At 49.3% G+C, this 14,111-nt stretch overlaps 1 protein-coding gene across 1 annotated transcript in view; it reads right to left on the bottom strand.

The window, feature by feature from the left end:
- Dnah2 (dynein axonemal heavy chain 2) overlaps positions 1–14,111 on the bottom strand; it is a 122,200-nt gene that overhangs the window by 41,298 nt on the left and 66,791 nt on the right. Inside the window, exons 34-44 of the mRNA XM_041663942.1 lie at positions 14,001–14,104; positions 13,715–13,904; positions 13,110–13,290; positions 11,923–12,050; positions 11,432–11,584; positions 11,086–11,211; positions 4,531–4,749; positions 4,260–4,377; positions 3,898–4,034; positions 2,673–2,810; positions 2,425–2,583 (exon numbers count right to left, since the gene is read on the bottom strand). Of these exons, the coding sequence (XP_041519876.1) occupies positions 2,425–2,583; positions 2,673–2,810; positions 3,898–4,034; positions 4,260–4,377; positions 4,531–4,749; positions 11,086–11,211; positions 11,432–11,584; positions 11,923–12,050; positions 13,110–13,290; positions 13,715–13,904; positions 14,001–14,104 (1,653 nt within the window). The remainder of the gene's footprint in view (positions 1–2,424; positions 2,584–2,672; positions 2,811–3,897; positions 4,035–4,259; positions 4,378–4,530; positions 4,750–11,085; positions 11,212–11,431; positions 11,585–11,922; positions 12,051–13,109; positions 13,291–13,714; positions 13,905–14,000; positions 14,105–14,111) is intronic.

Here is a 14,111-nt window from a genome sequence, read left to right as displayed (position 1 = left end):
AAGCAGGTGGATCTCTGTGAATTCGAGACCAATCTGGTCTACAGAGTGAGTTCCAGGACAGCCAGGGCTGTTACACAGAGAAACTCTGTCTCGAAAAACCAAAACCAACCAAACAAACAAACAAAAATTATCCAGGTGCAACTGCTCGGTCAACAATCAACACACTGGGGAAGCAGAGTCAGGAGGATCCCTGGGGCTTGCTGGCTGACCAGTCTAGCCAAATCAGGAAGCTCCAGGTTCGGTGAGAGATCTTGCCTCAGAAAACAAAAATAAGCCAGGCGGTGGTGGCGCACGCCTTTAATCCCAGCACTCGGGAGGCAGAGACAGGCGGATCTCTGTGAGTCCAGCCTGGTCTAGAAGAGCTAGTTCCAGGACAGGAACCAAAAAGCTACGGGAAAACCCTGTCTTGAAAATCAAAAAAGAAAACAAAAATAAGAGGAAGAGTGACAAGGAAAGATGAAGACACCTGCTGTGGACTTCTGTCTCCACGTGCACATGCACACATGCACACACATTCTCATTAATATGTACGTGCCAAATACAATAATACTAAGCTTAGTCAGGCATGGTGGCGTACACCTTTGTCAGAAGGATCCAAGCTGCCAGCACGACATAGTGAGACCCTGTCTCAAAACAATTAAGTTCAAATCATTCCAGCTCAATAGTGAACACATCCTACTTAGAGCCCATGGTCTCCCTTCCCTGCCTGAGGGGTCCATGACAGATGCTGTTGTTCTCAAAGTAGGCATGGAGCCCAGAGGGCTGCCTGACTCCGTGTGTGGGAAACAGCCCGCTAACTCAGCATCTTCCTGCCATCTCTGACATATCACAGAGGCGCAGCAGCGGCCAGAGCTGAGGAGCTCTTGGTAACAGATTCTGGACAGTGATGCTTGGGACTGCAGATACATCTGCACATGCTTATAATCCCAGGGCTGAGAGGCAGAGGCTTGTCATTAGTCTGAGGCTCGCCAGGACTGCACAGAGAATACAATACAGAGACAGGATTATAGGATTCTGTCCAATGTGGAATGATAGACTTGGCTTTGTAACAATCCTCAATCATCAAAATATAGACAGGAAAGGTGGTTGAGGATCTCTGGCCTGTTAGATGAGCCAGGGATTCCGCAGTCAGAGGCCAGTCACTTCCCCAGGAGCCTGTAGCAGTCAGCCAGGCCCTGTCCACCACAACCATGTGTGACGAGAAGGCAGGGATAAAAACTTTTGTAGATGGGTTGGAAGAGACACGTGATAGGACTTAGCAGAGCATGCTACTCAGGCAGTGGATAAGTATAACCATGGTACTGCAAGCCACACCTTTCTCTTTCTTTCCTTTCCTCTCTCCCTCTCTCTCTCCCCCTCTCTCTCTCTCTCTCTCTCTCTCTCTTTCTTTCTTTTTCGAGACAGGGTCTCTCTACATAGCCCTAGCTATCCTGGAAGTCACAAGGTAGACCTTGACCTCACAGAGCTCCACCTGCCTCTGTCTTCTGAGGGCTGAGATTAAAGGCTTGTCCCAGTACACCTGGCTCATTTTTCTTTCTTAAGTGGTTTTTGTTCTTTTGTTTTGAGGCAGGGTCTCACTGTGTAGTGCAAGCTGTCCTTGAACTCAATTTACAAACCAGGCTGGCCTAGAATCCTGATCTTCCTACTTGGGCTTCATAAGTCTCTGATTCCAGGTGTGTGCCACTTTTCCTGGCCATGACGAATAACTCACAGTGTTGGGGATCTTAACAGCTGTTCATTATATAATCATAGTTTTGTTACCTGGTAACATCGTTAAAAATAATGCAAAGTATTTCTAAAGCAACAATTTAATCTCAACAACAACAATTTATTTTAGCCTTTCCTCCCCAATTCTAAATGGAACAAAATTTTTCTGAACTATCAATTCACCCGGAATTTTCTAGAATATCTCATCAGAAATGGTATATATACCAAGGAATATTAGCCGTGTTTTCAAAGTGCAAAAAAAAGTCAAGGAGTGGAGTGTGAGTAGGAACTATAGGCAGAGCCCCTCCCGAGCTTGTCACGCATCGTTTTCCCCTTCCTTTCCCTTCCGTCCTGTGAATGTGAGGCAGGCCTCTGCCACTGAGTTTTCTACTAGTTGTGACATTTAATTCCGAATTCCTAGTCTGGACTTTCAGCTTGGTAAATGTTCAAGCATGTGTATCTATTCATTCATTCGCGTTCACACACACATACACCCCTCCTCACTCCCACGGTCAGGCTGAAGCCTCTCCCATACACACACACACACACACACACACACACACACACACACACACACCCCTCCCCACCCCTCGGTCAGGCTGAAGCCTCTCCGTAAGTTCCCGGTTCAAATCCTGTTCAAATGGAAGGTGTCCAGGAGGAGCAGCAGCCCCCGCCCTGCCCCACCCTGCCCTGCCCCAGACCAACTGCTCTCCTTACCCCGTTCTCTGGTGTGGCCAGGACAGAATAGAGCTTACACAGGGAGATGATGCCGCTGTACTCGGGGACCGGCACGAGCTCATGGCAGTTATCCTTTTTGAAGTCCAGAATCTTGTTGATGAACTTTTCAAACATGCGCTGAAGGGGCTCCACTTCCGTCTGGGTGTGAGCAGGAAGAGACGCTCTGCTTTGTCCACTGCTGTTTACTCTGGCCCACCCTAGTCACTTCTCCTCCAGTCCCTTTTTACCTTTGGCCGCTTGTCCAGCCATGACTGAACATACGGCTTCCAGCCCAGGTCAATATAGTCAGTGTAGACCATCCCACAGCGAGACACCGTGGCTGGAGAGGCCACGGCCAGGTTCTCCACTTCAAACAAGAGAGACACCTAAAGATACAGACTTTGGTCAGAACCTCATCATCTGCAGCACATCCAGAGTATAAAAACACCCTAGAATTCAGTATACATATATGAGAGAGAGAGAGAGAGAGAGAGAGAGAGAGAGAGAGAAGGGGGGGGGGGGTTCCCTGTAGCTTTGGAGCCTGTCCTGGAACTAGCTCTAGTAGACCAGGCTGACCTTGAACTCACAGAGATCCTCCAGCCTCTGCCAGAGTGCAGGGATTAAAGGCATGCACCACCCACTGCCCCAGCATGACCTGAAGTTTACAAAAAGCTGCTTTCTGTGGTAGTTTGAATGAAGAATGAACCACACACGTTCATGTATTTGAGTGTTTAGTCACCAGAGAGTGGCACTATGTTAGGAAGAATGGCCTTGTTGAAGTAGGCATAGCCTCACTGAAGGAAGTGCACCACTGGGAGGAGTGGGCTGGAGGTTTCAGAAGCCCACCCCAGACTCCGTCCCTCTGCCCCTCTGCCTTTGGAGCAAGATGCAGCGTTCTCAGCTCCAGCTATAGCGTCCGCCTGCATGCCAGCATACTCTACTGTGATGAAGACGAACTGAACCTCTGAAACTGAAAGCGAGTCCCCAGTTATGGTTTTTCTTATACTAGTTGTCTGGTTCCTGGTGTCTCGTCACAGCAATAGGACAGTTACTCAGACACTTTCTACAAGAAATTAGAGCTTATTCAAAATTATCAGAAAAAAAATCACTCTCTGGCTTGCATGGAAGAAAAGAGTGGGTGGCAGATGCCTATAACATGGCATTTGGGAGGTAGAGGCAGAGGTAGGAGACTCAGGAGTCAAGGTTATCCTTAGCTACCTAGCAAATTCAAGGCTAGCCTAGGTTATGTGAAATGCCATCTAAAATGAAAGAAAGAGAAGGGGAGGGGAAGGAGAGAGAGGGATGGAGCGAGGAGAAATTAAAGGGGAAAGGTGGGTGTGACGTCCCAGGAGATCATAACCCTGGTGTAGAATATGAAGGCCACACCTCACAGGCCAGTGGAGATGAAGCCGAGGACAGCCTGAGTCTATACAGTGATTTCTAGACACAAAGCTCCCCAGCAGCCATCAGCACCTGCTCAGGCATGGAGATGCGCTCTCCATTGATGAGGGTCAGCACTTTATTGTCGTCCATGACAGAGTTCATGCTCTCGATCCACAGTGTGTCCACAGGGCCATCGAAAAGGATCCATTTCTCATCTGGCTTCTCATCTTAACGCAGGCAGTGGATGAGGGAACCGAGAGACTTCCCTCTCCCCCTCTCACCCTCTTCCCCTTTCCTTCCTCTCTCTCTCTCCCTCTCCTCCCTTGTCCTTCCGTGTTTGCAGGCTTTTCCTAGGCATCTTTCACCTTTGCTGGTGCTCCCTGTGTCCAGGGTCCCCACTCTTTCGGGAGCTGCTGACATCTCTACTCTCGCCCACCCGACCCACTGGGTACCTGCGCATGCGGCCCGCATGACACTCGACAAGATGCCATCTGTCCACTCATTGGTGCTGAGGTCGTACTCTCCATACAGTTCCCCTAAGGACAGTGCCTTCGGGTTCAAAGGGAACTCCTGAAAATGACACCAGAAGGGACTTCTGAGGTTCTGGCAGCCCAAACTCCCACTGCCCCTGCCCCTTATGCCGATCCTATCTCTTAGGCTCCTGCTAGGGATCCGGCCGGCCACTCCCAGCACCTGCCAGCCACGTCAGTGCCCACTGCGTACTCTAACGATGTTGAAGTTGGGATCTCCAGCACGGCACAGGGACGTCAGGGAGGCCTGCAGGATTTTCCAGGAGGTGGTTTTGCTGCTGCCAGTGCCACCCACAATCATGGTGGAGTGGCGGGAGTTCTTGGTTTCATACAACTGCAAAACCTTGGTGAGGGTAAATTGTGTGACCTGCAGGCCCATTTCTCGGATCTCCTGCTCAATGGTGTCCCGCAGCTGAGAAAAGCAGAAAACGTCTGAGTCGTCCCAGGGACTTGCAAACACCCTTCAGCGACTGGGGACAGATAGCGCTAAGGTCTTTGCACTCAAACCCCATCGTTAATTCACTGAGCACTGGCTGGTTGCAGAGGTGAGATACCGAGTGGCAGGGTGCTTGTCTAGAATATGCAAGGCCCTGGGTTTGATCCTCACTACTAAGGGATGAAGGAAGGCGGGGGGGGGGGGGGGGGGGGGGAGGAAGGAAGGAAGGAAAAAGGCACGCAGGAAGGCTGGCTACATTAGAGCTGGGGAGGCAGCTTGATGAGTACAAGCATCTGTTACTCAACCATGGGGCCCCGAATCTAGACCCACAGCACCCACACAGAAGTCTGCACACAGCTGTACATGGACCTGCAGCTCCAATGCTATGGCAGAATGGAGACTTTGGGGCTTGATCATTGGGCCTTGCTGGTGACCAGTCATGTACTAGGGGCAATGGGAGACCCTGTCTCCGAGGAATAAGGTAAAGAGTGACAGATCAGGCCAGCCTGTGTCCTTTTATGACCACTGTGTGTGTACCCATGAACACACACTACACACATACACACATGTACGCACGCACACACTCACAGGAGAGCAAAAGACATTGGGCTCTAAAGTCGTCAGCCTGGTTTCTTAGTTTTCAGCTTTGTAATTTTGAGTAGTCTTTTCCTCAAGAATTCATCAGTCTCCTCATATGTACAATGTCTAGTGGAGCTCTACACAGTTTTTAGCATTATTCAACAAATATTTATTGAACCTCTATGACACCATGCTAAATACTAGAGATACAGTTGGGGACGAAGTCATTTTACCATGCTGGAAGACCTCACTGTCCTGGGCTGGAGAGATGGCCCAGCACTGACCGCTCTTCCGGAGCGCCTGGACTTAGTTCCCAGCACCCACACGGCGGCTCACAACCATCTAGAACTCCAGTTCTGGGGATTCTACATTTTCTTCCGGTCTTTGTGACCAGCATGCATGGGTACACAGGTATACACACAAAATATTCCCATGCATAACAATAAATTAATTTTAAAAAGAATCACATAAAGTACTTCTAGACCATAGAAAGTTGCGAGACACAGAAGTGTGTGTATCTCCTTAACTAAATTTTCCAATACTAACGTTCATGTAACTGAGCTCACCAGAAAGAAGCAACATAGAATCTATGCCCAGGATTCTTTTTGGTTGCTTTATCTGTTTTGTTTTTCAGACAGTCTTTTGGGTTTTTTTTGTTTTGTTTTGTTTTGGTTTTTGGTTTTTCGAGACAGGGTTTCTCTGTGGTTTTGGAGCCTGTCCTGGAACTAGCTCTTGTAGACCAGGCTGGTCTCAAACTCACAGAGATCTGCCTGTCTCTGCCTCCCAAGTGCTGGGATTAAAGGCGTGCGCCACCACCGCCCGGCTCAGACAGTCTTACTCTATAGCCCAAGCTAGCCTAGAGTTCATCATGTAGCCCAAGCTGACCTCAGAGTCACAGTGACCCTCTGGCCTCAGTCTCCCGAGTACTGAGATTACAGGTATGAGCATACATTTCTTACATTTTTTTTATATTTATTTATTATGTATAATTTATTTATTTGTTATGTATACAATATTCTGTCTGTATGCCTGAAGGCCAGAAGAGGGCGCCAGACCTCTTTTACAGATGGTTGTGAGCCACCATGTGGTTGCTGGGAATTGAACTCAGGACCTTTGGAAGAGCAGGCAATGCTCTTAACCACTGAGCCATCTCTCCAGCCCCCCATTTCTTACATTTTTATACACATTGGTCATTTTATCATTATGCAACGTTCTCCTTTACTTTTTGTTTATTTGTTTCTGATTTTGTTTTTTCAAGACAAAGTTTCTCCGTGTAACAGCTCTGGCTGTCCTGGAACTCACTCTGTAGATGTAAACCAGGCTGACCTTGACTTCACAGAGATATCTGTCTGTCTCTGTCTCCTGACTGTTGGCATTAAAGGTACGCACAGCCACCGCCTGGCTTCTCTTCTACTTTTTTTTTTAACTTCTTTTTATTTTATGTCCATTGGCGTTTTGCCTGCATGTATATCTGTGTGACAGTATCAGAAACCCTGGAACTGTGAAGTTACAGACAGGTGTGAGTTGCCATGTGGGTGCTGGGAATTGAACCTGGGTCCTCTGGACAAGCAGCCAGTGCTCTTAACTGCTGAGCCATCTCTCCAGGCCGTCTCCTCTACTTTTTGATATTGTTTCTTTCCAAAGGTCTGTTTGCTTTAGGGATGGCAAGATGATATAGAGGCTAAAGGCATTTGCTACGGGGAAGGAGAGAACCCAGTCCACAAGGCTGTCCTCTGGCGCCTGCACATGCGCTATGGCGGATTTGTGGATTACATGGCTAGGGTTTCTATATGTCCTGCGTGTGCTCGAGAGAAATGGCTGTTCTTTGATTCGTGAGCGAAATCTCTTTAGATACGAATCAATTCAAAGGTGCCTGTCGTGCTGCTGAAATCTCCCGTGACAGCGATTTGTGGTCAGCCTGACCTGCTTACTGAGAGGTAGATTGTCATGTGATTGTCTGTGTCTCCTTATCATTCAGCTGATTTAGCTTTAGTTCTTTTGAGTCTATTATTAAGTACATCCAAATTAGATCTGTTTTATCTTCCTGGTGAATCAAATGTTCCTCTATTTCCAGGAAAGCTTTTGCCTTGAAAGCTATGCTGTCATGGTGAGTGGTTAGCCGGCCGATCTTCTCTTGGATTCTCGGTCTTTGTCCTTCAGTCTCAGGTGTGTGTCTGGTAAACACTACCAAGTATTAGGATGTGGACTTTTCTTCTAGACTGTTTGCTTTTCCCCAAGGACTCTAACAATTACTGTGGCTTTTGCTCACCTGCTTTTTTCTTTTCTTTCTTTCTTTCTTTCTTTCTTTCCTTCTTTCTTTTTTTTTTTTCAAGATTGGGTTTCTCAGTAGCTGTGGAGCCTGTCCTGGAACTCACTTTGTAGACCAGGCTGGCCTCGAACTCACAGAGCCTGTCTCTGCCTCCTGAGTGCTGGGATTAAAGGTGTGTGCTGCCACCATCTGGTTGTTTCTACCTTTGAAATTATTGGAATATTATCTTGCCTAGATTTTCCTTTGAATCCTATCTCTTCCCCCCTTTGTCTGATGTTGTCTCTGCCACAGTCCTTTCTTAATGGCATTTCATTAGAATTTCATTTTCTGATAATCCTGATAGTCATTCATTTGTTTCGGTCTGGGTAGGGTCTTGGTAGCCCCAGGCTGATATGAATCTGTAGACACCACTCTCAGCCTCTACAGGTGTGGCCACTGCTCCCCAGCTGGGACAGCCGGTAATGGCTTGTTTGTGTTTGTTATACTTTCTGCCCTTGGCTATCTATTTTCTCCAATTGGCTCATTCCTTTTGTGGGAGAACTCTGGCCCTCCAGGTAACCAAGTCCTAAGGAGATAGGGCTGCCAGCCAGATAAGGATGCACCCATTTCCCCCCTCACCCCATCCCACCCCACAGATTTTGGTGTGTGTGTGTGTGTGTGATGATTATTGTAGAGCCCAGGCTGTCCTCAGATTCCTTATATAGCCAAGGTTGGCCTTGCATTTCTGATTGTCCCTCTACTCCCAAGTTCTCACTAAGACTGTAGAAAATGGAAGCTCCGCTGTTGTGGGGCTCCTAGACCGTGAGCAGAGCAGCCCTGCAGGTCTCTCTGGGGCCTTCTTGCAGGTTTCAGTCATTCCTCTTGAGTCAGAAGAATTCCCCAGAGAGAATCCTTCCACTCTCCTGTTGTTTATGCTGAGAGAGATGATGACAGAAAGCAGAAGGTCTGAGCCTCCAGTCTGCAAACGTCCCCTCAGTCAAAGCGGCTCACTCCTACTCACACCCAGTGCTCCTGGGCCTGACACAGGCTCTTTTATCTTCCCCAGCAGGGGAGGTAGAGTCAGCCTGGTCTTTAAGACGTCAGATCTTAGAGATACTACTGCTTTCAACTGCTTCCCCCCCCCCCCCCCAGAGTCTTGTTTCAGAACTCTGGTTGGCTTCAAACTTCCAATGTAGACCAGGCTAATCGCAAACTTGCGGGGATCCTCCTGCGTCTACCTTCTGATGCTGGGACTACAGGTGTGTACCTCCACATCTGGCTGAGATCTAACTATTGAGACGTTTGCCTCAAACGCCCTCCTTACTCTACTGCGCTATCCTGCCCACCCTTGCCTAGATGCCACAAATGTCAAACTGAAATTGCTGCCCTGCTGCCCCACTTCCAGGCCTCTCAGGGCGGGGCTAAAGCCTCCTGTGGGCTAGCTCCCCCCATCTTCCTTTGCCCTCTGGATGAGAGGCGCTCACCTTAGAAGTCAGTCTTTAGCACAACTGCCACGCGGTACAACTGACTTTCCTTAGCTGGAAGTCCTCTGTCTCTCCACTGAGGGTTGGTTTTAAATAAAGATGTATTTATTGTTTTGACATGTATGAGTTTATGTACACCATATATACATGCAGGAGATTGGAAGAGGTAATAGGATCCGCTGGAACAGTTGTCCACCGCCTCGTGGGCGTTGGGAACCGAAGCTGGGTCCTCTGCTAGGACAGCAAGTGCCGTCTCTCTAGCCCTTAAATTCCACATTTTTTAAGAACTGCATAGTGTCTTCCTGCCACCAGCTCCAGATCGTGTTGAGATGGCAGACAAGCACGAGCACGCCTGGATGTTTCTACTTATTCTCCTCACGCCTTCCGATGCAGTTTGCTACCGACTCTCGTTCCTGGCTCACAGCTCTGCTCTTAGCTCCTTGAGAAAACATTAAAGACAGCCATCTGCAAAGTTTCTCTTAGCGTTCCATATCTGAAGATTACAGGAGTGGCTTCCACTCTGCTGGCCCTTCCTTTTCCAGCTTCCAGCCCTGCACCAGGCTTGCCTTGCCCTCTGGGCTCTAGTGCTCATTTGCTTTATTATTCCTCTTCTGGACCTGAGCCAGGCTCCGTTCCTCCTGAAGTCATTTCCCTTTGCTTCTGCCAGTCACCTGGGGGCACTGACAACCTGCAGACCATGCAGGAGGCTAAGCTTGGGATTTTAAATTACACAGTAGGATAAAATGACAACCATAAACAGTGTGAGGCTGAGCTGAAGAAACCTCTCCCATCACCAAGGCTCAGACAAGCACGTTTCTCTCCGTGGTCCTGTTGACTGAGGGTGTGGCCCTGTGGAGCGAGGCTTCCACAGCTTGGGGTTTGCCGTTCCACCTCCAGACTTGGGCTGCTTTCCTTCCTATCTATCTCTGGCGCCTTAGATTGACAAAATTCTCACGGAAAATACCAGTACTGGAGCCTGCTTGCCTCTCAAAGTCTCTGCGCCAAGGCCCCTGGAATTCTTGCCGTTTTAGCCATGCACTACAAAGGATGTTGCTGTTGTTGTTTTAACATTTTAGCAGCTGCAGTGAAGAGATAGCTCCCTGCGTGTGGACTAAGAGAGCACAGAGAGGAGAGCTCTTGCAGCTTCTGCACCTCCTCCGTTCCTCTGCTTTCACCTACCACACAGTTCTGGGGACGGAGGCTCTCCTCCAGGTTCTCACCATGAGGACAGGAGAACTGGGGGAATGCTGAGGGATAGCGCCAAGATAGCTGAGGTTTCAGTCACTTCAAGGATTTGTTGAGTAGAAAGAAGTAACTTGAGCCTGAAGTGGTGACTCACAGGGAGGCAGAGGCAGGCCAATCTCTGAGAATATGAGGCCAGCCTGGTCTGTATAGGGAGTTCCAGGTCAGCCATCCAGGGCTATGTCGATAGATAGATAGATAGATAGATAGATAGATAGATAGATAGATAGATAGATAAAGCAAGTAAGGTGAGCTGGGAAGCCTGTAGGACAGAGTCAGAGAGGAAGTTGTAAGTGTGGGCTCAAGGAGGAGCCAACTGTCACCTAGTGGGCGACAGAAGTTCAGGGCATTGCACTTCCTGTTCCCAGATGCACAGTTATGCATGAGGTCAGGGAACTTATTAAAGAATAAATAAGACAGGTGGTGGTGATGCATGCCTTTAATCCCAGCTCTCAGAAGGCAGAGGCAGGCAGATCTCTGCAGATCTCTGTAAGTTTGAGACCAGTCTGGACTACAGAGTGACTTCCAGAACAGGCAGGCATCAAAGTTACACAGAGAAACCTGTCTCAAAAAACAAAAACAAAAAAAGAATAAATACTGTGCCAGCAAGAAGGCCAGTAGCTCAGTGAGTAAAGACACCTGCAGCCAGCCAAGCCTGATTATCCGAGTCTGATCCCCAGAACCCACCTGGAGGAAGGGGGAACTGACTCCTGTAAGTTGTCCTCTGCCCCCCCCATACACACGCACAAAAGCAAATACCTTGCCGTAGTCTATGACTGGCAGTTCAATGTTGGGGAAAAGGTCCTGCACAATGGCATTGAACAACGGGACATCCACTGATGTCAGCTTGGCGATATTCATGTCCCTCATGGAGAGCAGCAGAACCTGTGTGGGTAAGGGTAAGACCTAACAACAGTGGCTAGGCCAGAACTGGTCCTCGGGAACACAACAGGGACAACACAGGGGGGCGGGTCAGGTGGGGCGGGCGGGTGCTGGTGGAATAACTCTTTCTGGAGAAGGAAAAGAAAGTCTAAAAACTGTCATGAAGACACCTTCAGACTAGTGAGGATGGGGACCAGGTCCAAGGGCCACGTGTCAGGCCAACCTCTTCATCAGACAGATCTGGCTGCAGGCGGCGTTTCTTGCCGGCATAGCGTAGGAGGGAGGTGAGGGCGCGCAGGCCGAAGTCGTAGTGGTCCTGTCGCGAGAGCTGCTGCACGGCCAGTGAGTACAGGGTGTACACCTTCTTGGCCAGGATCTGGGAACCGTGCACGGAAGACAACATTTCAGCTCCCACAAGTCCCCCTTTTCATCTGGAGACTGTTACAGCCACAAGAATCTAGGACAGGGACCTGAAGCATCCAGAAGGTGCTCTGGACAATGCTAGGAGATCTGTGGATTGTGCTATGATTGGTCAGAGGCATCATGGAAGGGAGACCCCTGCCCCTCTGGACTCCTCTGACTCCACCGCCTTCTGACAGTACTCTAAGACCTTGTTAGGATAAATGGATTGCGAGTCCTTTCGGGGCTCCTCTGTCCAGGGAATAATTATGCAAGGGAAATAAAATAATTGGAAGGAATAAATTATTAGAATACCTTGCAGTTGCCAAAGCCCTCCCCAAAGAGAATGATTTCCGCAATGAGTGTAGAATCAGGCACCACCATGGCGATTGGGCGGAACATGGACTTTAGGTTTTCTGGAAGCTCCGTGCGGCCAGCATAGCCTGGGGACAAAAATCCTTTGTTTCGAACTGCATTTCCCTGTCCTTACTTGGTCTCCCAAACGTCCCACTCTGCCCAGCTTTTACCGTATCCCTCACGTTCTCCCTGGCTCCAGCTCCAAGCAGGAATTCTTTCCTCATCTCTGCCTTGGTTCCCACTCCTCCCATCTTCTTTCCTCACAGGTGCTCCTTACTTTCCACGTGGCCCTGTTTCCAACTGCAGCCACAGAGGTGCTGTGTTCTACACACAGCCCACATGGGCCCTGTAGCGCTCACAGCTGTGGTTCTGATCTGAGCTTTCCTGACCCTTCCTGATCCTCGTAGGCCACGATGAGATGGAAATCCCTACACATTAGGGAGTCTTCCACTTTCCAGAGGGATAGAAGGTAGAGCAAGGAGCTAGCCCACAGGGAAGATGAGGGTTCTACCAGACACACAGAGGTTATCAGGTTATCAGCCCTTCAGGGAGAACGGGAGAGGAGGTACTTTCTCTTCCCACTGTGGCTGTAATTTGGATCTGAAATGTCCCCTAGAGGCTTCGTTCCCAACACAGCCAGTTCAGAGGTGCAGCCGTCTGGAGCCTAGACAGGCCACAGGGTCCTGGCCTTATCAAGGGCTGCTCTTCACAGAGTTATGGCTATCAATGGAAACTTTCAAAGGTGTGGTCTACATGAGAGAAGGAAATTATTGGTGTGCACCCATGAGTCAGTGACTCTCCCTTTCTCCCTCCCTCTCTCCTCCCTGGTCACGGTGAAATGAATAGTTCTGTTCTACCACACACCTCCTTCATAATGCCCTGCCTCACCTTCACCAAAGGCTCAGAAATGACAGTCCATGGGCTGAGACCGTGGACCCCAAACTGACCTTTTGATTTAAAGCTAAGTCTCCTTGGGGATTTTGTCAGAGCAATGGAAAGCTGACTAACGCAGGAGTCTTTAGTCAAGTATTTCACAGCCAAGCACTTTGGCACAGAGAGAGAGAAGGAAAGGACACAATACTTATTTCAGACACCCAATTCTCCCCTTCCCCCGACCTCCACGTCATTTAGTTCCTGCCACCTACCAGGATTCATGGTGATGAAGATCCCACAAGACCACACCAGGTTTATTTCAAAGCCCTCAAAATGGAAGCGGGTGAGGTTGGCAGTCAAGGCTGATAGGATGGACAGGATCTGCTGGGCCACCACAGACAGCACCTCGATATTGATGCGGTTAAATTCATCAAAGCAGCCCCAGGCTCCAGTCTGTGGAGGGAGAGAGAGGCAGAGCCGCTGAAGCAAGAGAGGTGTCCTGAGGCAGTAGAGCATGGGTTAACACACTCTTCCTGAAACTGCTTTGGTAGGAAAGGTGGCCTCTGAAATGTAGGATGTAGGGGGACCAGAGTAACAGTGTCATAGCTTCTGGCTAGAGCCCTCCATGAGACAACTGCTCAGGGTGTGGCTAGAACCACCTATAGGTGGAACTCATACGCCCTGAGTGCACGATTCTGCACAACTCCATGTGACCCTTGTGTGACCTTAGTTTGCAAACGTGCACCGTGAAACTTCTTCGCTGCGCTTATAGGAATTACTCGAGGCAAGGCTGTCTTACAAGGTATAAACCAGATTTGATTTTTAGGTACTAAAAGATGTGTAAAGGACCTTTAGGACGTGGAGGCAGGGCACTGACCTGGGCCAGTCCTGAGTACATCCTGCCCATGGATTTATAGTCCAGGCCCTCGGAGCAGTTGACCACGATGACATATATACCCAGGGCTTTACCCAAGTCTTTGACCGTTTCTGTCTTTCCAGTGCCTGCTGGGCCTTTGGGGGAACCCCCTCGGTGAAGATGCAGTGCCGTGGTCAATGTCATGTAACATCTGAGAATTTAAGACATGACTCAGGTCAGACTCCCGGAAGATTCTGTCGTCTCTGCAGCTCCTCCCCCAAACACCAGTTCATCCCCCACAGCCGACCTGTCTGTCAGGGGAGTGATGACCAGCCGGCCAGAGTTCCCCAAGTACTCATAACCATACTGGAACTGTGTGTTGGTCTGGCGGATTATACAGTCATCAACGTCCTGGGAA

The sequence above is a fragment of the Microtus oregoni genome, unplaced genomic scaffold, assembly GCF_018167655.1.
Source record: "Microtus oregoni isolate MIOR12 unplaced genomic scaffold, Mior012 000015F_ref0000493, whole genome shotgun sequence".
Classification (NCBI taxonomy): Eukaryota; Metazoa; Chordata; class Mammalia; order Rodentia; family Cricetidae; genus Microtus; species Microtus oregoni.
Note: the sequence above shows the minus strand (reverse complement) of the source record. Positions and strands in the feature narration are given on the sequence as shown.